Source organism: Notechis scutatus, chromosome 2 (genome assembly GCF_049901735.1).
Source record: "Notechis scutatus isolate UNSWTSFEM ecotype Mainland chromosome 2, rNotScu1.2, whole genome shotgun sequence".
Taxonomy (NCBI): domain Eukaryota; kingdom Metazoa; phylum Chordata; class Lepidosauria; order Squamata; family Elapidae; genus Notechis; species Notechis scutatus.
In genome coordinates, this window is record NC_142010.1 from 106,910,741 (window position 1) to 106,932,371 (window position 21,631).

Sequence of the window (21,631 nt, forward strand, 5' to 3'; positions counted from 1 at the left end):
TCAGGGGAGAAATAGTATGATAATGCCAGTCTAATCAAAGTACATGTTGTTCCACATTATCTCTCAGTATACAAAAGCTGCAAATGCTGGATCAAAGTTATCCATGTAGAATTCTTCCTTTGGGCTGTACTGAGTGCTGTCTGTAAGATGTGCAGATAAGGTAACCCCAGAGGCAAAGTACATAGATGTAAGTCTCATTTCAGACCATATGCTGACTTTGCAACTGTGCATGGGTGAAAGCCACGTCAAATCCCCAGGAAGGCAGAATGGAAGCCAGTCTTGCCAGTCTGTGTGGCCTCACTGCATGGAACAGTGATAGTTTACATAATCATGGCTTACAGAAGAGATCAAGGTTAAACTATACCACTTTTAATTCTTCAATATTTTCAGCTCACATGCAAGAGAGAGAATGAAGCAAAGCTATGAGTCCTGTTTAGATTTTTTTTTTTAAATTAAGATGAAATGGCACCAGGTATATCCTTCCTTTACCTGAACTGTTGTCTACATCTCTCTTGGGGTAAGGGAGAGAAATTGCAGCATCCCCCTGTTTGCAGACTTGGAGGCACACAATTTTGCTTGTTCACATTGAGAAAACCTTCTATGAGGATAGATTTGACTTACTGTTGTTTGCAGAAAAATTGTAGCTGTAATGATATGTTGCTTTCATACTTAAAGTATATATGTATATAAAATATGTATGTATATAAAGTATACACATACCAACTTTGTTTTTTGTTTCTGGCAGGTTGTAATAGAAAGCGAAGAATGAATCCATTGCTGGACTGAAGATGGGAATGTATGCAAAATGCATATGTCTTCCTGATCTTTCTTGAAAAGTGTGGAAATCTTTTCTTAGCCAAACCAATAGAAAATAAATTCTGCTTTACTTAATAACTAAGTGATTTTTGTTTTCTTTCTGAATTTGGTGTAGCTTCTATTAGCTAATGGTTGACATCTGCCTTTGCATGACATATCAAGAGTTACACTTCAAATGTCAGTGGGGAATTCATTTATTTTATACATATCGTACATGTATAATGTTGTTTTCACTTCCTCTCATGTAACTGTTACCTTCCCTCAATATATAAGCCCAGGCTGTCTAATTGTACCTCTCCAGCAAAATCTCCTCCTCCTCCTCCTCCTCCTCCTCACACTACAGTTTATTTGTTTACCTGTAGATGGAGCTATTGTAACCAGTGACACCCGTCTGAATGCTGAGAAGCTGATTTCAGCCTGAGGCTGATGAAGAAAAAAGCCCTGTAAAGGCAAGAAGAAATTAACACAAATGGATTAACAGCACAGAAGGAAAGGAGGAGTGGGATGAACATAGATGCTGCACTTTTTGTTCAGAACAAATGAAAGAACTTTTCTTTCATTTCCCAAAGGAGAAAGAAAAGCACAGCTTTGTTTGTTTATAGAGAGGCCTATCCATGTCATAATATTAGGGATTGTTAAGGGCTGGATGGAGAGCAATAGGTTGAAACTAAACCCTTGCAAGACCAAGTGATTCTGGGTTTGGGGTTCGTTGGCTCAGGGAGAATTACTACCTTTGGTCTTGGATGAGGTGGCACTATCCCAAACAGACCCTGTGCGTAATCTAGGGGTTTTCCTGGACTCATGAGTCCTGCTCGAAAAGTAGGTGGTGGTCGTGGCCAGGTGGGCCTTTGTGCAATTGTAGGTTCTGCACCAGTTACGCCCTTTCCTGGACCAATGGTCCCTACTCACAGTCACTCATGCCCTAGTCACTTCCTGTCTTGATTACTGCAACGCACTCTACATGGGGCTGCCCTTGAAGAGCACCTGGAAGCTCCAGTTGGTGCAAAATGCAGCGGCCTGCATGGTTTTGTGCAGAACCCGGTATGCACATGTGTCACCTCTCCTGCAGGAGCTGCATTAGTTGCCGATTTGCTTCCAGGTGCAATTCAAGGTGCTGGTTGTCACATTTAAAGCCCTTCATGGCTTGGGACCAGGTTATCTGAGGGAACATCTCTTGCCAGTCACAAACAATGTTTAGAACTCTGATTATATACATTAAACCCACACATCAACAAAGAGATTCAGTATAACTATTGATGTATGTGTGGCATTGTCTCCCTCACAATTTAGCCACTCCAAGAGGCAAAGATAAAAATGACTTTTTCTTCATATATATATGTATATGTATATGTATATGTATATGTATATGTATATGTATATGTATATGTATATGTATATGTATATGTATATATATATATATATATATATATATATATATATATATATATATATATATATATATATATATATATGTGTGTGTGTGTGTGTGTGTGTGTGTGTGTGTGTGTCTTTTGTGTGTGTGTGTGTGTGTTTAAAGAAGAACACACACTGGACTAGGGTGCCAAAGCTTAGGAGGTGTCAACATTGCTCTGCATCCGAATCATTCTAACAGTAGCAATCTTTGCATCATTAGGAGGTGTTGCTATCGTTCAAAGTGGCCTCGAGGTGCTATATATCTTTGCACTGGCACCAGACCATGAACTAAAATTTGGATAGTACATTGCTTCATCTGTGGAATTACCTTCTTAGAGATCACTGTGAGAACCCTGCTCAGTTATTGTGGAACTGTGACGGCATGAGAAGAAAACATTTTCCTCCAGATGGGCCTCACTGCATCTTTGGTTCTGAGTATAGAAAACCATGAGACAAGTACTGTAGCTGCTGAGAGGGAGAGTGAAACTTGACAAGGTTGTATTGCCTTACATAGAAAGGATATATGCCTGAGCCAGCAGGCTAACTATAGGCAGTCTTAGAGGTTTCTTGATATAGTTAATGTAGCCCTTAATAGACATGCAAGACATTCCACAGGAGGCTGCCTGCTGCTTGTTCAAATGAACCATGATGTTATAATACTATTGATAACATCGTTTTAAAAAGACAGAACCTATTCATACAAGCAACTATATGAAGTTACAAATTGCCACAAATACTGCCCATTTGTAAAATATCCTGCTAATTTATGTCTACAAAATGTCTACGAATAGTTTCTTTGCTGTAAATCTGGAATAATTTGATGTAGATAGATAATTTTTTGCCCATGACATGTTTCACCATGACTTATATAGACTTATCACTAGACTTAAGAATGTAGGTTAGAAGTAAGGTTGTCAATAACTGTTACAGTAGGGAAGCTGAAAAGTATGAGAGCATAACATTTAACAAATGAAAATTTACCACTACAGTATACAGACACAGAAATGGAGGATGCATTGAGTCTCTTAGTTAAGCCTTTTTCATCTAAACTTAGCCGATTTTAATATATGTCTTTTCTTCAAGTCATCTTTGTCTCTCAGACACAATCCGGACAAGCCTATTTTTCCCTTGCAATATTTTCAGAAATGATTTGCTTACTTTCTGGGGGGGGGAGGGGGGAGAGACTGTAGTTACCCATGCAACATTGTACTTAAGGCAAGATTAGAACTGACAGCTTCCTAGTTTCTAGCCTACTGTCTTTTAACTGGTATACCAAACTGGCATCAGTCTAATATTCCATTAACTTAGCTAAGGTAATGGAGAAAATAATGGCCATGAGGCTACAGAAGATCTTACATAAAAACGAGGACTTTTTCAGTTTATATTTAAAGTTGGATTTAGGCATAGGGGTTGCCATGTGGGTTCTGATAATTGTACTATGTTGGAAGAGGGAGAGTCATTCTGTTAATACTCCTGAATCTTTTCGTGTCTGTTAACATTCTTGTGAATGAAGGCACATATAGATGCCCCAGAATAATGTTGCAGGATCCAATCTGAGTCGGTCACCATGACCAAAGATTTATTCATTTTGGGTCCAAAGAGAACTTCTCTCTCTCTCTAGAATATTTTAATATTTCTGTTTTGTATTCCTCCCTATTTACATTCTATTGGGATCCAGCACTGATGCTGGACAGACAAGTATTATTGGTGGAAAGATGGCTTTTCATAAGATTTGTTTAGTAAACCAACTGCATGCCCATCTACAAGGCAAAAGGCCTGGCCTCTATGACTTATGTGCTGGTAAATCTAAAAGGTGGGTTACTGTAATGTGTAAAATGCATTTTTTGTAGAGCAGCCAATAAAGATGGCCTAGAAATTAGAATGACCCAGAATTTGGCAGCAAACATAGGGAGTAATATCTCCTGAAGGTCCCACAGTTAAAGAGCTTCAGTGGTTGCTGGTTGTCTTCCAAATCTAATTTAAGGTGGTTGGGGCGAATTCTCTTTTTTCAGCCATCTCTAATCAGGCTGGTTATTATAAAACAGAGTAGAAAGTGAAGAGTATTTCTCTTTGCTATTCCTCTCTGGCTTATTCCTCCCTTTCAAGCAATGTATTTTGCAGTGCAAGAAATGTTCTCATTTGTTCCTGATTTTGTGTAAATGACTCCAGAAGCTTTGTCTGACAAATGGAGTAAATTATTTTAAATATTAAATAAATATTTAAAATAAATTTGAATATATAAATATTTAAGTATTTAATTAATGCCAAATGTTTGTGTGTGTATATGTGTGTGTCGCAATGATGACTCTATAAAATCTTGTTCTTTTGTAAAAAAAAAAAAAGCCCAGAATCATTTTGGATAGTGAGATGGGTAGCATACACATTTAATAAATAAATAATACAAGAAAATAAAAAGGGAAAAGGGAAAGATAAAAATGAAACCCTAATTAGCTACTTCAGTACTTTTTTTCAAATAGGAAATGTTGCTGTGTATAAAGACCTTGATGCAGAGAGAAGATAATTGATATCCTCACTAGATTTGATGAAACTATTCCCAGCTTTCACTATAAATGCTGCCACTGCGACAGATCGATTTGAGCTTGGAATAGGGCAATATGAACTAAATATTTGTTTCCATTTTTTTTAAAAAAAGACCATCAAACATTTGAATCACAGTTGTATTTCTTAATTTTTGTATCTTTACTTCAGTGACATTTGGTTTTGTTGATGGAAACACAATCATTTCGGGCATATACTGTACATGAATGTGTTAGAGAGAAACTAGAGAGGGATTTGTGTTCAGTCTTATCTATCACCCAAAGTGCTGATGATGGATCTAGAATAACCATGGAGGGAAAAAGTGGTAACAAGAGAAACAGCCCAAGACTATATATTTAATCTATGGGCAATACTGTAAGAGGGAATTGAGTCAAATCACATAGTTATTGTAAATAAAAGCAAGCAGGATTGGGTTGTACAATCTTGGAATGCAAGTGCAGCTGTTAGCTGCCTGCTGGTGGAGCCACTTCGGGGGAAAAATTGCTCACTGAGATTATAAAGTAACTGCTGATCTTCTACCCATATTTTTCCTAGTCATGTCTTTTTATTTTCTATCTTCCTTCCAGTGTTCTTAGGATTCTCTTTCCATTTCTTTAGGAGAAAACTACTCAATTCTCTGTTGAAGTGTCAAAACAGACTGTTCTCCATAGATTTCACAGGACACTTCTGGACAGAATTTCCAATAAAATAAATATTTGTTCCTATGAATAATCTATCACAGCTAACTGACATGTATGTATATGTGTAGGTAAAGGAGATTCTGAAGCAAGGGAACAAGGAAATCACACTTTTTCTATGGTGCTTCCCCTGCCTTGAAACTTGCAAAGTACTTCCATTGAAGTTGCATAAGAAGCAACAAGTAAATCACTCTTTAATTCAGTAAAATCAAAAACATTTTATCACTCACTCCAGTTTGGGTTCAAGAATTTGGGGAATAAATATTTACTGCTTTTCATGGTTGACCCAAGTTCCTAAGGACAGAGGAATTTGCATATTTATCACCTATGAAGCAAATCACTGACAATAGGGAGCTATGGAGAGAATGGAGCATTGCTGGGTCTTATCACCACTTGTCTTTTTTCTGGTTTTCAGAGTATAGTATGTTATGTTGAATAGTGCGTATTAACATCTCTAGACATGGGATAGTGTGCAAGAATCCTAAATGGTGAAACAATAACAATAATTTAATGTCTAGAGGTATTAATGTCATAAGATTAATATGCTGTATGAACTTGAACTGTACTATCTCTGAAATGAAAAAAAAAAAGCTTTCATCTGATATGCAATAAATAGCTGTGAGAAAATCAAACCCAACAATCTCTGGTCATAGTCCATCCAGCCTGAATCTCCTGATGGTAGTTGACCAATTTTAGCCAATAGTTCCCAGCAACTTTTCCCATTTTAGGACTGCCTGCCTAATAGGTAACCTTGCTTTCAGTTCCTTTAGGAATCAGGATGCTTTTTTATCACAGCTGACAGCTTAGACCTGGAATCCCCAATGTAATGTCTGGACATAAAAATGTTAACACCGCTCTTTGACTTCTGATTTTCTTATGTTAAATTTTTATTTCATCGTTAAAAAAAGCTGCCAAACTGTGAAGCAATAGGGAAGACAAGAAATATACTCATTACAGCCATCATGAGCTTTTTCTGTACATAATTCAAGACTTCCTATAATAATGCTATGCTTTTCATTGAGAACTGTCTCTACATAATTGATAAAAAAATTGGGAAGCATAATAGGAATTTTCTGAAACATCACACAAATCTCTCACACAAAGACACATACTAGTTTCTGCTTCAAAAGTAGACATCTTTATAGGGGATTGCAGTAATCCAGTCCAGAAGCTTCCAAGACACAAATTGAAGTGTGTCTATCTGCCTTCGAATAGCAGGCACAGATACAGTAGACTACCTAGCAAACCTGCTAAAATGAATTACAGTAGACATAACTTTGAACTTGAAGGACAATTTCTGAGTTCTAAAGTACAGTGAACATGCAATTTGATGGACATTGGCTTGGCAGTTTGGAGATTTAATGGACAGGATATGCTGACTGATAGGATTCCTGCTTCATCTCTGGCCTATTTTTCAGTACAGTTCTACTATATACTTTGCTACTTCTGGAAGCTGTTCTGCCTCTTAGATCAACCAAGTGAATCTAAGAGCCTGTATTTCTGGCTCTGGTGCTTCCAAACATGCTCCTCAGCATCCATTTGGCTTCTTCTCTGCTGATTTTATTTTGCTTGACTGGTCACAGCTCATGCTGCTTTGTGATCTTTGGCTGAGACCTGAATGCCTTTTTCACATTTTTTGGTACAATTATCTGTGGGCTTGAAAAATGCTATTTCTCAATTAATGGAGTCTTGGCTTTTAAAAGACCTTCCTTCCACCCATTAGTTCCCATGGATCCATTAAACTGAAGGCTCACTGTACTCTGATTGACAGGAATGATCCTTGAGAGAAAGTGAGATTATTCTTGGCTCCTTTTGCACTGTTACTCTGCAATAGCTCCTTAGACTGTGATCGGTTGTGTACTTTCTTTTATTCTGGAATTTTTCACTAGTGATTTATAGAATCTCTGCTGTTTCAATGCAATATAAGGCAATCTTTGTGAATTATTACCATACTGATGACTGGGGTGGCAGTATAAGAAGAAGATGTAAATCATAATAACTCTTCATAATGTTATGCTTTTCTGCTTTTTTGTTTGCTTGCAGAACAGGCATATAGAGCACCTTTAAGTGTTTTATTCTGAATGAAAACACCATGTATCTCCACATCACTGAGAGAATAATGAGAGGATACATCCCATTTGCATTGTCACTTCTCTACCTTTTCCCACAGTCTGATCCTTTATTCACTTGTCTTAATACACTGGTAGCTGTGAGCATCCAAGTAAGTATTAGAAAGCACTGTCCAAACCGGAGCAAAAATGATGGCGCCAAGAGGATTGACCGAAAGAAGGAAAAAAGATGGAAGCCAAGCAATAGCAATAGCACTTAGACTTATATACCACTTTACAATGCTTCACAGCCCTCTCTAAGTGGTTTGCAGAGTCAGCATATTGCCCCCAACAATCTGGGTCCTCATTTTACTGATCTTGGAAGGATGGAAGGCTGAGTCAATTTTTTGGAAGCAGACGATACAAGGGGGTAGAATCTGCCCTTGCCACCAATCTAGGCCCAAATGGTTACATTGCAACAACTACCCAGCAGCACCAAAGTCTTTTCATTCCTCTTGATCAATATGTGAATATCAACTAGTGAACATGATTCCTGAAGAATGCAACAAGCATCAAATTAGAAGGAAATGATAGCTAATTCCAAAAAAGATGAAAGCACTACTAACAAGCAAGCATGAAAGACAGGTGGATTGGAATTTTTGGAAAGAGATATATAAGGGAGGTGGGCTATTAAAATTGTTCCCAAAGTGGCCAGAAAGGATAAGTACCCTTTGAAAAATTGCCTGCCCCTTGCAGCCTTCTCTATCTCAACAAAAAATGGAAAAATATGTGTTCTAGATTTTACTTCTTTAGAAGTTCCTTGGTTTTTCAGTGAATTCTACTCATTTCAATGCCCCGGTGTCCTATGCTTATACCAACATATCTGTACAAAAAAATTAAGGGATGAAATATTGGGTCATATCAGACATTGTATTACTTCAGTCTATCTTATTGTGACTATAATGCATCAAGTTTGGAAAGATATAATTATTAGAACTCCTCCACTCCCAAGGACCATTGGTCCATGCAGAATAGATCATTTGTCTGGGTTATGTGAGTAACCAGTAGACCAGACTAGGAAATTAATTTCATATGATTAGGTTCATATTAATTATAATAACAGAACCTTGCAAGGGCAATTGTGTTACACCTTCTCCTTCTTATAGTTGAGTGAATTAGGCAGGCACCTGCCCAAGTCACTTCTGGACATTCTAGTCTTAAAAAGTGCTTCAGCTCTTCTTGTCTAGGTAACTGCTCCTATATGTCCACATCAAAATAATCTTCCTCACTCAATACAAATGAAGATTTTTAGCAGGGCCTGGGTATATGCCCCCAAACCTCACCATGAAAGGAGATATTACTGAAATAATACCTGAATAATAATGCCCATTTAGTTTACCTACTGTTCTTTACTGATCAAGAGCAAAAGCCCATAAAGTTGGCAACTACACTGACTTTTGCTTGTCACTTGATTATTTTTCTATTCTCACATTATATTAGAAATTGGCACATACTGTTGGAATTAGACTGAGCCAGAGGGAGGAGTAAAATGGGGAATTAGTCTGGAATCCCTACATGGGCACAACAGAGCAAAGTCTGACCCTCTCCTCCGTCTCCCCAATGCTGTTGAACCTTATCTAATCTTACCCAAGTGCAGACCAGCAGAATCAGAAGATTCCTATATATAGGCTTGAGCAATAAAATAGCCAATTGAACTCTTCACATGTGGATCTGGTTGTTGTGCCTGACACATACGTGCCCTTTAAAATACAGTGATCTCCAACCTTTTTGGCTCAGTGAATGGTGATGGCAGTGGCAGTGGGGGAGAAGAGGGGGTGGTTTCGCGTGCATGCCACTTTCACAAATACAGCTGTATGCATGCACTTGCCCACCACTTCCATGGCCAGGTTCCCAAAGAGCTGCAGCCCACTACTGGGCCGCAGACCGGGAGTTGGGGACCCCTACTTTAATATATAGTCGAGCATGGAGAAAATGAACTTCATATGGCATTTTTACTACATGGAGTATGGTACCCCATTCGCAAGCATATTAAAATCTAAGAAGAATATCAAGACAATCCTACATTGATTTGTTTCTGTTTTGAAGAATCTATTTTTTAAAAATATAAATAATTACCAAAGAAGCTGAAGCCAATGGAAAGAGAATAAATGAACCATCAAAATAATTTTCTATGTATATTAGTACAGTATATTAATACATAAACATGAATGAATGAGTAAGCTCCACCGATTATTTAAACCCCAGACTGTATTTTTAACTAGCTATGATATACAGCTACCTACTTTTTACCACTAGAGGGACATCCAGTCCATGAGATGTCCGTCTTATGCTTTTCTATGAGAGTTTTTGTCAATCCTCTGATCATCTTTCTTCAACCCTTGAATCTTAAATTCTTGCTTTTTCAACATAAAAACAAAACATTCTAAAAATTTAGAGATTAGCCAGATGTATTTCAATTTTCACAGTTAGCGGTAGCCTTTTGCTTTGCATTAAAAACTCATGTGGAGTAACTTTAATTTCTTGGCATTTTCTCAGTGTTGGATTATATTTATTCATTCATGTATTTATATTTATTTTGCATCAATTTTACAAATAACTCAAGGCAGCAAACATATCAAACACAACTTCCTCCTCCTCTTTCCTCCACAACAGCAACACTGTGAAGTGGGTTGGGCTGAGAGAGAATGATTGGCCCAAAGTCTGCCCACTTGGCATTCATGGCTAATACAGGTCTTGACCTCGTGGTTTCCAACTTTCTAGCCTGGTGCCTTAGCCACTAGACCAGGGGTGTCGAACTCAAGGCCCGTGGGCCGAATCTGGCCTGCAGGGTGCTTAGATCTGGCCTGTGGGGCCACCCTGGAAACAGCAAAGGATCAGCTTGCGGTGCCTCTGCCAGCTAAAATGCAGCTTGGGAGGGCTGTTAAAAAAATTTACAGTAATTGATACAAGAAATGAGAATGGTATATGTGACTAAATTTGTTGCTCCCTGCTCGAGGTAAGGCACGTTCCTCTGCCTTTAATAGGAACAATTATTTACTTCTATTATTTATTTATTCATTTATTTTTTTAAAAAAAATCATAGTCCACCTATCTTACCTCAGGATAACTCTGGGAAGCTTACAATCATAAAGGATAATAACTATATAAATGAAAAATATAAAATAAGTTAATACTTATTTATGTTTTTAATTCAAAAAATCCAAACACTACGGCCCAATTAACAGAAATACATTGCCACTTAAAATATTTTACTGAATATGGTGATCCCAGTAAAATTCTGCTGTTTAGTTAAACAGGTGGTAAAATGGTGCTGTTTAGAGTACTCAATTCAGGCAGAGGAGATTTGGATTCACCTTTTCACTCAACCATGAAGTTTGTGGGGTGATCTAGGGACAACTGCCCTTTCAGCCAGCCAGCTTCCAAGATGTAGCTGAACGATGTCTGCCCTAAGTTCCTTGAAAGAAGAATGAAGTAATAAAGTAATGATATATTCTACAAAGAGTTAAAAAGATCCTTTGGCTTTATTGACTGCTATGAATACGAGAGAAAAGGGAAATGTCTTAATTGGTTAAGCAACAGTAACACTCATGAAATAGCAAAAAAACAACAACAACCAACCACTACTCTATATGCTTTGAACAGAAGGGAGTCTGTAAACACTGAATCGTGTTACAAGAGCCATCTGGGAGGAAGGAGTGATAGATATATGATCTTTGGGGATGCTATGATAATTTTAATCTCTAAAATTCCCTGGCATGTAATTCTACTTTGGATAGAAGCAGTGTGAATAGAAAATGTGGTTGTTTCATAGCTGAAAGTATCTTTCCATCGGACAGTCATTGTGGTAAGCTCAAACTGTTGTGCCTGGGGTAGAGAGAGCGTGCAATGGATTAACAGGGTCAAGTAGAACTTTAATGAGGGTAGATGGAAAATATATTTCATTGCCATACATGGAGGATAGGAGCCACTTGGCATTGACACCCTATTTCTGTACTCAGCCTGTCTCCCAGCTGGTAAGTGCTGATGCAAAGGTAATTGATCTCCCAAAAAGCATGGGTCCCAAAAGTAATGTCCATAAAGGAACATTACTGGGTGAAGTCTTAAAAATAGATGCAGTCAATGCGATGCATCCAAAATTGTCCTGAGACCAGGTCTACTCTTGTAACGGCGAAAGAAAGTGTTGAAAGAAAAGGGTAATATGAGTTTTAGTTTCCCGTGCAAGAACTACTCCGCTTCAGATTACCTTATGGAGCAAGTGGAAGTAGTAAGCTATTTCTTAAGCTGGTATACTCTACAGTACACCTTATATAGGTTTGGATATCCATCTATTTTTTTAGAAAGCAAAAAAACCGTACTTCAGGAAGGTCTGCACTTTCCATCATAGAATTGTCTATTTATTTCCATTCTGGGGGAAAATGCAATGTTCAATTCACAACACACGTTCTCTGAACTTTTTACTATGAAATAAAAGCAAACAAATATTTAAACTAAACCAAACTAAACAACTAAATTAAACTAAACTAAAATTTACAATTGTATTCTGGAGTTGCTAACGTCCTACACTGCAAAATGAGGATTATGGAAGAAAATATTGATATTAAAATAATGTTGACTCCGAGGAGAGTCTTCCAGAGTCAAGCAAAGACCTACATAATTCTTCACTTAAAACTATTTACAATGATTTTCAATTATTTCCTGTATATCATCATTACATTACATTAAGAATAGTGATTTATTTTCATAACCCAGAAACCAAGGAATCATTGAATATTTTGAGGAATAAAAATAAGTTCATGGGATTGAAACAGTGGTGGGATTCAATTTTTTTTTACTACAGGTTCTGTGGGCATGGCTTGGTGGGTGTGGTGTGGCTTGGTGGGCATGGCAGCAGAAGGATATTGTAAAATCTCCATTCCCTCCCCACTCCTGGGAGAAGGTTACTGCAAAATCCCACTTCCTCCCCACCCCACTAACCCACTTTCTAGCTCTGTTCTCCTGTGCAGGGCAAGAAGACCCAGCCGATCAGCTGGGACTCGGGAGGCAGAGAATAGATGGGGGCAGGGCCAGTCAGAGGTGGTGTTTGCTGCTTCTCCGAACTATTCAAAATTCCCACTACCAGTTCTCTAGAACTGATCAGAACCTGCTGAATACCACCTCTGGACTGAAAACAAAACTATTGAAGAAATCAAAACATGATATAAGAATCTCACTTTATCCATTTTTATCTGCTTCTTCTTAGGTTGGAGCACAACTTGACAAAGATGCCTTGCTACCTAAGACAGCTATAGTGCACACCTTTACTCTTCCACTAACCCGGCCATTTCAATTATGAAAGTAGGCTGGTGTTTGTCAAAGCCAGAGCAAATTGGTGGGAATTTACAAACCCACTGAAGCAGGCTGAGAGAGGGCTGGAAGCCATGTACAAACAGCATTAAGAGAAAAATTAAACCCAGATTTACAAGGCATAGTTCCTGAGTATGTGTACATGATACTGTTGGGAAATTGTATGCTGGGCTAGGGGGTAGGAAAGATGACAAGAAGTGTCCCTCAAGTGTATGAGGGAACTGGTCTAGTCTAACGATCAGAGGGATTAGGGATGATATAATAGCAGTCTTTTAATATTTGAGAAGCTGTCATAGAGAAGAGGGGATCAACCTCTTCCCCAAAGCACCTTTGGGCAGGACATGATGTAATGGGTGGAAGATCATAAAAAAAGAGTTCCACCTAGAATTAAAGAGAAATTTCCTGAAAGTGAGAACAGTTAATTAGTGGAAGGGCTTTCCTCTGGAAGCTTTGGGTACTCCATTACTGAAGGTTTTCAAAAAGAGACTGGACAGCCATTTGTTCAGAATGGTATAAGGTTTTCTGCTTGAGTCGGTGGTTGCATTAGAAGACATCTTATTATTTCATGTTCTATGCTAGTGACTAAATTTATTTAAGAGCTAGAACTCAAGCTTTGAGGCATGCAGACATGCAATTATATAATTTTCTTCTCCATCACTCTCCACTGCCCCCAATACCCACAGCCTGACATACTTTTCCTTCTTTGTCTGTAAAGAATCCAGATTTAAGCAGCAGTAATATCTAGTCTAATAAGACTCATATAAAAATCACAATTGGGAGCCTGAAAGAGAATTAGAATCTCCATTTGAAGTGCTAAAATGCTATGGATTATTGTACTGATTCCCCACCACGATTTATCATTTATCATGAAAATGTATGAGGGGCTTTTCATAAACTTTGCTAAATTGAGATATGGAAAGCAAAATTTCACAGCCGTTATATATAGGTCACTCACTTTTGTGTATCTAATTGTGCTGTAAATGTATCTGAGAGTACTGTGTTTAAACTGATAGAAAAATTCAACCCAGTACTATATATATATATATATATATATATATATATATATGTATGTATGTATGTATGTATGTATGTATGTATATATGTATATGCATATGCATATGCATATGCATATGCATATGCATATGTATGTATATATATGTATTATAATACATTATATATATATATATATATATATATATATATATATATATATATATATATATATATATACACACATACATACATGCATACATATACATATATACACACACACACAAATATATATTGTACAAGACTTAATAGAAACAATGTAAAAATTATTATTCTGCATGCTTGGGACAAATGAAATAATTCAAAATGAAGATATGAAAGGGTCGGAAATACTTTGCAGGATATATCATGTTAGTACAGGAAAAAATAGGGAAGAACATCTGCAGGATAAGTGTGATTAAGAAGATGAAAGTGCTTTGGGCCTTTGAGGATAATCATGAGCAACTGTAAGATCTTAGAAGTCAACATGGCCTGTCCTGTAGGAAGCATACCAAGAAATTGGAAGCCCTTAAGGGATGATATTAACATAGTGAAAAATGGGATTGAGGTCATTAAGATCTATATCTGACTAGTAGAACAGTGACGGCTACATTTTCATGGCGTAGAATACTGGTGTCAAACTTGCTGTGTCACGTTGCCATCACATGACATATCGTGACATTTTTTTCCCTTCACGGAGCTGGTGTGGGTGTGACCTGCATCCGGCTTGTGGGCCACCAGTTTGACACCCCGGTGTAGAAACTAAGTGTTTAGAGTCAATTTAAATTAAAGTTCCTTCCTGGATTACCAGAAGTTGTTTGGAAGAAACAGAAGCCCTATTCAAGCATCAGGAAGTTTGGAGTGTTCTGAATAGACCCTGGCCTCTACTAGAGCCACTTAAATGATATCTGCAGGGGAAGAAGGACATTCAGTTGTATTTATCAGAGTCTTGTCTCACAGTTCTATGGGCAAAAAGTTTTATCCTGAAAGCTTACAGGAGAGAAAAAAATATAACTTGAGAAATGTCATGCAATAAATACTGAAGGCTAGACTGCTTTCAGTTCATGTTAAATCCAGTTCTGATACAGGAACTACATTAGTCCTCTTGATGGATGACCTCAGTTAGGAAAGAGATAGGGTGAAAGCTATCTTGTTGATTTTCCCTGAACTTCATCAGCTTTTGCTAAACTAGCCCTGCAAAGTGGGTGTAAGGGGTATACAGTATATCCACATTTAAGTGCTTGATTATGATTCAGTATGTAGCATATATGCTGTGGCATCCTTCATATCATCACCCATGCTTTTCAACATCAATATTAAATTGCTGGGTGAAGTCACTGGAGAATGAGTGAGGTGCTATCAATATGCCGATTGTGCCCTATGTTATTTCCTCGCATCATCTAAATCAGGGATGTCAAACTTGATTTCACTGAGGGCCGCATCAGGGTCATGTTTGATCTCGGGGTGGGGAGGTGGCCAGAGGGTGTGGCCAGCTCAACATCACTCGTGTCAATGTGCTGGTGGTGGCCCAAGCACTCTGCCAGCAAAAATGGACCTTATTGGTGGCCCTCCCAAGCTCTGTTTTTGCTGTCAGAGGGTTGAAGGAGGCCTTCGCATCTGAAAACAAAGCACTGTTTTTGCTGGCAGAGGCACCGTGGATCGGTCTTTCACTGTTCCCAGCCAGCCCTGTGGGCCAGATCTAAAGACCCCACAGGCTGGATCCGGCCCATGGGCCTTGAGTTGGACACCCCTGATTTAAATCAAGGGAGACTCTGTAGCTGCTGTGTCTGTTCTGAACTCAGTAATTAGTTGGATTAGAGCCAGTGAGTTGAACTGGAATCCTGGTAAGCTGGCCCTTTGTCCAATAATTGAGCCGGCACTTATGTTTTGTATAAGCAATTGCATACATTGGGAGTACTTTTTAATCCCTGTCCTTGGTTGCTTGATATGCCCTTTATCAGCTTTGACTGATGGAAAGCTAGGGCTATTTCTCACTGTCAGACAGAGATGCCCATTGTGGTTCATTTTCCAGTAGCATCTGAATTGGAGTAGCATAATGTGTTGTGTTTCCAGCAGTTCTTGGCTATGATTTGGAAGTTTTAGTTAGTTCCAAATAAGGTGCTAAAATACTGATAGATGCACCTAGATATCCTTCAGTAGTACTGATTCTAAGATAAGTAGCTGTAATGGTTGGTTATTTCCAGGGCTGGGATTCTACAGGTTCTTACCTATTCTCTAGAACCGGTTGTTAACTTTCTGAGCAGTTCGGAGAACCAGTTGTTGGAAGAAATCTCCTTTTGTTTTTTCCACCCTTCTTACATTCTTGGCAGACAGCCTAGACTTACTGTCTCAGAAGGAGGTTTTTTTTCTTTGCTGGTGCATTCTTAAAGAGGAAGGGTTGTTTTAAGCCTTTTACACTGCTGTTGGGAGGAAATACTCCTGTTGGAGTTAGCATTTTGAAGAAATAATTGAATAAGGAAGCAGAGCTGCCAGAAAGCTTTTAATGACAAGGAACCAAGATGAGTGACATCAGCAAGACTTCTTGGCTAGCTAGAAACGTGACTTTACATACTCTTTTTGTGTTTTGGTCTAAAACTGGTGACCATTCAAAGTTACAATGGCACTGAAAAAAGTGACTTATGACCATTTTTCACACTTACGACCGTTGCAGCATCCCCACTATCATGAGAGGCCAGGCGAGGAGAAGCACCCCTTGATGTGAGTGACGTCGAGTTGGCCACGCCCAGTGATGTGAGTGACATCGAGTTGGCCACGTCACATGACCAGCAAGCCACACCCACCAACTAAGCCACGCCCACAGAACTGGTTGTTAAAAAAATTGAATCCCACCCCTGGTTATTTCCTATTGGGCTCTATTCCAAATGGTACTACTAGCCTACCTTTAAATCCCTAAATGACTACAGTGTAAAATATCAATGTTTCTTACTATACTAGGTTGCCTAATATAGGCCTAGATTTGCAGGGAAGATATTGCTATTATTTAAATTGGGTAGTCTAACTTCTATGTATGTTTGTAGCCTTAACTGCTGTGCCTTATTGTTTTGTTTTTAGAAGATTTTCTGGGATTCTATAATGATTTGTAGTGATATGATTTATTTCCTGATATCTGTTTTTTTGAACACTGATACAATTATGTTATCACTATATCAAATAATCAGCTCTGTATTTGGCTTGGAAAATCCTGTAGATGCCCTGGAAAAAGGTCATTGAAAAATTACCTTAACCCTATGGATGAAGTTTGAAAAAAAGTCATATATGTATTTGAATCTTGTAGGCTGGGAAATGCTATTACTGTTATTATTAATGAGTCCCTAGCAGTGGTGGGATTCAAAACATTTTACCACCGATTCGGTGGGTGTGGCTTGGTGGGTGCGCTTTGTGCATGTGCACACACTTTGCGTGCATGCATGCGCATGCGCCAAACGCGCACTTCACGCAGGTGCAGAGACATTTGCGCAGGCACAAAGGCGTTCCAACTCACCTCCTGCAAGCCTGCACTCTCCCGGTCACTTCAGCAGCTGCCGCGCAGCACTCTTCTGTGCCGTGCAAAGCAGCTGCGCTTCAAAAGCAGAGGATAAAGGTGAGTATGGGAGCCCAGGCGGACGGGCGGGTGGGCCCAACAGCAGAGCAGTGGAGAGAACCGGTTCAGTTTCCGCTACTAATTCCCGCTACCGGCTCGGCAGAACTGGGCCGAACTGATAGAATATCATCACTGGTCCCTACAATTTATCACTCCTGGTTATCGTATCTTTTCTTCCAAATTAACAACTGATCTTCACTGGGAAATAATATACAAATGCAGTTTTGTAAAACAGCCAAATTGTACTCTAGATTTTGAATGTTGACTTGATATTTTAAATTGTACAAGCTTGGGAACTGGAATTCTCAAGTTAGAAGTGGCCTTTTAGATCACCTGTCCAGTCCATTCTATATTAATAACAGCATTAAAAGACGCTCCTCCAACTCACATCATTTATTTGTTATCTCTAATTACATTGGTATGTTTTCTCAAAGGAGGTAAGAAAAAAATATTAATGGGAAAAAGAAACGGCTGGCATTCTTCTTAAGAGAATTTCCTCAAGAACCTGGAAATAACTGCTGGTTGTGATATATAATCAATTTGAATACTGGTATCTGGATGTTGTAAAGAAATATGTCTAGAAATTTGGGCTTTGAGCTGCCCAGAGCAATTTGGATTCAGGCAGTTTCAAGGAAGGAAGGAAGGAAGGAAGAAAGGAAGGAAGGAAGGAAGGAAGGAAGGAAGGAAGGAAGGAAGGAAGGAAGGAAGGAAGGAAGGAAGGAAAAAACATTTAAAGGAAAGCATGTTAAAAACCAAATCAATCTACTTAGATGATGACATGTATTTTCCCCAACATATGTGTAAATGTATAATAAATAGGGAGGAAGTAGAGTTGTCCAAAAGATGGGCAGCTGTGTAAATATTTTAAATAAATAAGGCAAAAAATTGTTAGATTAGTATATTTTGTATATGAGTATTTAAATCCCTATATGCCTTTTTGCTCTCCCTTTAACTCTTTTCTCCTCTCTCTCTTCTGTCATGAACTTTTCAGCCTTGTCATATTACTCACCAGCCGTGTAACAGAAACCCTTCAGCTGTTTTGATGTACAAGGAGTAAGCATACCTAAGTTTCATCCTGTCCTTTGGGAACCTTTTGCCCAAACACTGGTCCCCAGGAAGACAGATCCCAGGCTGGTGTAGTGGTGAACATGTTGGATTAAGATTGGGGGGACCCAGATTCAAGTCTATTCTCAGAATAGAAACTTTCTGAGTGACTTCGGGCCTTTTACTCTACTTAATAGGGTTGTTTATGGGGAGAAAAACATTGGACCTCCTAAAGGAGGTATGTGATACACATCCAAAACAGAATTATGTCCATTAACTCTTTAAGGTGTGGTGAACTATTTGGGATGACACCTTCTATAGGTCCTTTTCTCAGACTTTACCTTTGACTTCACAAAGTCCAAATTACTGTTGCTGCTTTTAAATCAATTTCCTGCAGTAATCAATATCATAGCTGGCAAATGGCAGATGGTTTGAAACCCCAAAGCTACCATCATGATATACATCTCCTACTGTACATAATTTATATCCAGACTCATGAATGTACTCATAATAGGTGATCATTATTATACTCAAGGTTTGCTTCCATAACAACTAGTTATGGAATATACAACATCACTGTGTCTCTAATTAAGCCCATTTAATTCTCTTTGCATTGGCCGTGCTGTTGAAAATGTCCTCTAGGAGACCACCTGAATGAACCAACCCAGTTTTGTGATCCTCCAAAAATCCACCTTCTCACCATCTCATGGTCTTTTTTCAAGACTTTAGTTTAACTCAGCACCACTATCATAACAGGCGAAAGAAATCAGTAAGGACAAAAAAAACATCTAACTTACCATTTTCGTGGTGCAGAGCCTGGAAGAATTGTCATAGAAGTGTGTAGGGATGGGACATTTAGCTTTGGAGAGTAGGGCTCCAGGATTACTTTTTTCTGTCTCTTACCCAACGCCAAGATTCCTAGTCATTCTCTTGTTACAGGAAGACCGGCTCAAGGCCAAAGAGGCACATTCCATTTCACACATGCTGTTGGGAAAGGATGATCCCTCCAGGCATATCTACTAATTCTGAAAACACAGTTGAGCACAGCTCTGGAAAGCTGCAAATCCCATTGGGAATGTTTTTAGAAACTCATTAATACCTTCACTCAGCCAGAGCAGGTTAAGGCCTTTGGTTGCTCTTCAGAATTTTGGAGTTGTACCACAAAAAAACAGCATGTGTTTGCTTCTGTGAGGCTATCTTATCAAACATTGCGTGAGAGACTTCTGAATTTGTTCAGGGCTTAAACCGAATCAAACCAAAGAGGTTCTTCTAGTGTTTTTTTTTAATGATCCCCATTAATTTGTGGAGAAACCTTTGTGAGGAATAAATACAATCTCTGCTTCTTTAATGTGAGTGGAAATAAATCCTTAAAGAGAAAGGCTCCTGACTTTGTCACTTGAAGCTGGTGGCTTCCACTTTCATTATTTCTCTGTGCTGATTTGTTCTACTTTTAGCATACATAATTTCATTTTCACTGACAAACTCAAAAAGAGTTTCTCCCTGATTTAAAGACAAATAGAATCTCACATTTTGGCATGAAATGAAGCAAACATTAGAGTTTGTATAGTGGATATTCTAAACAGAATTAAAGAACTCAGATTTTCAAATAATAAGAAGCAAGAACTTGTTAGTTTAGGATTTGCTATGGGTGGCTATTAAAAATGATCTTCAGGAAAGCTTGAATACATTTCAGGAATACCTATAAGGACATTTAGCTTAGAATGAATGTCTGTTCTATTGCATTAATTCTGTACTTACCATTTTCTGAAATTGCTGATAACTACCTAGGGTATATACTACTCACAAACAAGAATGTGGTAATATAAATATAGTTCCAGGTCCCATTTTGCTTCTAGCAAGTTATGTAGAAGACTACAGTATTGATTTCTTCCCATTAAATATGCTCCATGGGTGCCTGAAATGTACACAGAATTTTCAGGTCTTCTGCACAACTATTTCTTTCAAATTGCAGATCATGGATTATTCAGTAAGTATTATTCAGTGAACATATTGCAGAACTGCCAATGTTGTCTTTTTGTGCACCGCTTCTGTAGGGTGGTAATAGAAAATTCAATATGGCAGCTATGATCATGTGATTGAAACCCTACTCCTTTGATTCCAGAATTGTGGCTGTCAGTTTGAATTTCTGGACAGATGTTCCAGTATCTGGGAAGAATTGAATTTCTGGAAGTATTGGTAAAGCAGCTGCCCTTTATAGTTATAGCACAATTGTGAAGATAAAATGAGGTAGAGGATAGATATGTTACTCTGAGTTCTTTAAACTGAATTAGAGTCAAGTTTTATGTGACTTTGTGAACAGTAACTCTTTTACAATTATATAGAAAATGTTTACTATTGTTGTTTTTTCAGTTCTCGATTTAGTCCACAGCCCAGACATTTCCTGGTAGTCTTCTACTCAGGTATTAGTGGGTCTACTTCATTTTTTGAGAAGCGCCAAGGTCATCTGAATGTGGAGGAAAGGATGAATAAATTCAAAATATTAAACCATATAAATAATTTTAAATCTCCTCATTTAAACCAAATTCAGACTTTGGGAACTCAACTTGGTGCCAAATAATAAAAGTTAAAATCTGTCTGCACTGAAGCCTTCATAGTTTATGGCTAAAAACATGCAATTTCTTTAAATGCCTTGAAATACTTGATTCAAAAGTCTAGCTTTAAAGCACTATGAAGAGAAAACTATAAATGTTTTCATGTGAAGCCCATAATAGAACATCTCAACAATAGCAACATGCCACCATCCTCTTAAGAATTCTATAGCTATGCTTCATTCACAAGAAATGATAAGCAATAATAGGTGGACTTTGTTGACACTGGGTAGGAAGCTTGGGCTTTGCCCATGTTGTAGAGAAAATCATCTGGATGCTTTGCATTATGTTGGAAGCCGAACACTGGAGTGCTAAACGTCCTTGTTATGCGAGGACCTCCCTCTTTAATAGAGATGAAGGCATTAGAAATATCCTCAAACAATCCTAGTGGTCTTGTGTCTGGAGTTGGTCTTATGTCTGTGTACAGAAGCTATTCCAAAAGGGATGCCTTTGGCTGATTCACAACCCAGA

General features: G+C 38.3%; 1 protein-coding gene across 1 annotated transcript in view; it reads left to right on the plus strand.

Annotated features, from left to right (window-relative positions):
- LOC113412136 (myosin-3) overlaps positions 1-894 on the plus strand; it is a 31,417-nt gene extending 30,523 nt beyond the window's left edge. The window contains exon 40 of the mRNA XM_026667589.2: positions 746-894. Within this exon, the coding sequence (XP_026523374.1) occupies positions 746-769 (24 nt within the window). The 3' untranslated portion in view covers positions 770-894. The remainder of the gene's footprint in view (positions 1-745) is intronic.
- Positions 895-21,631: the final 20,737 nt, after the last annotated feature.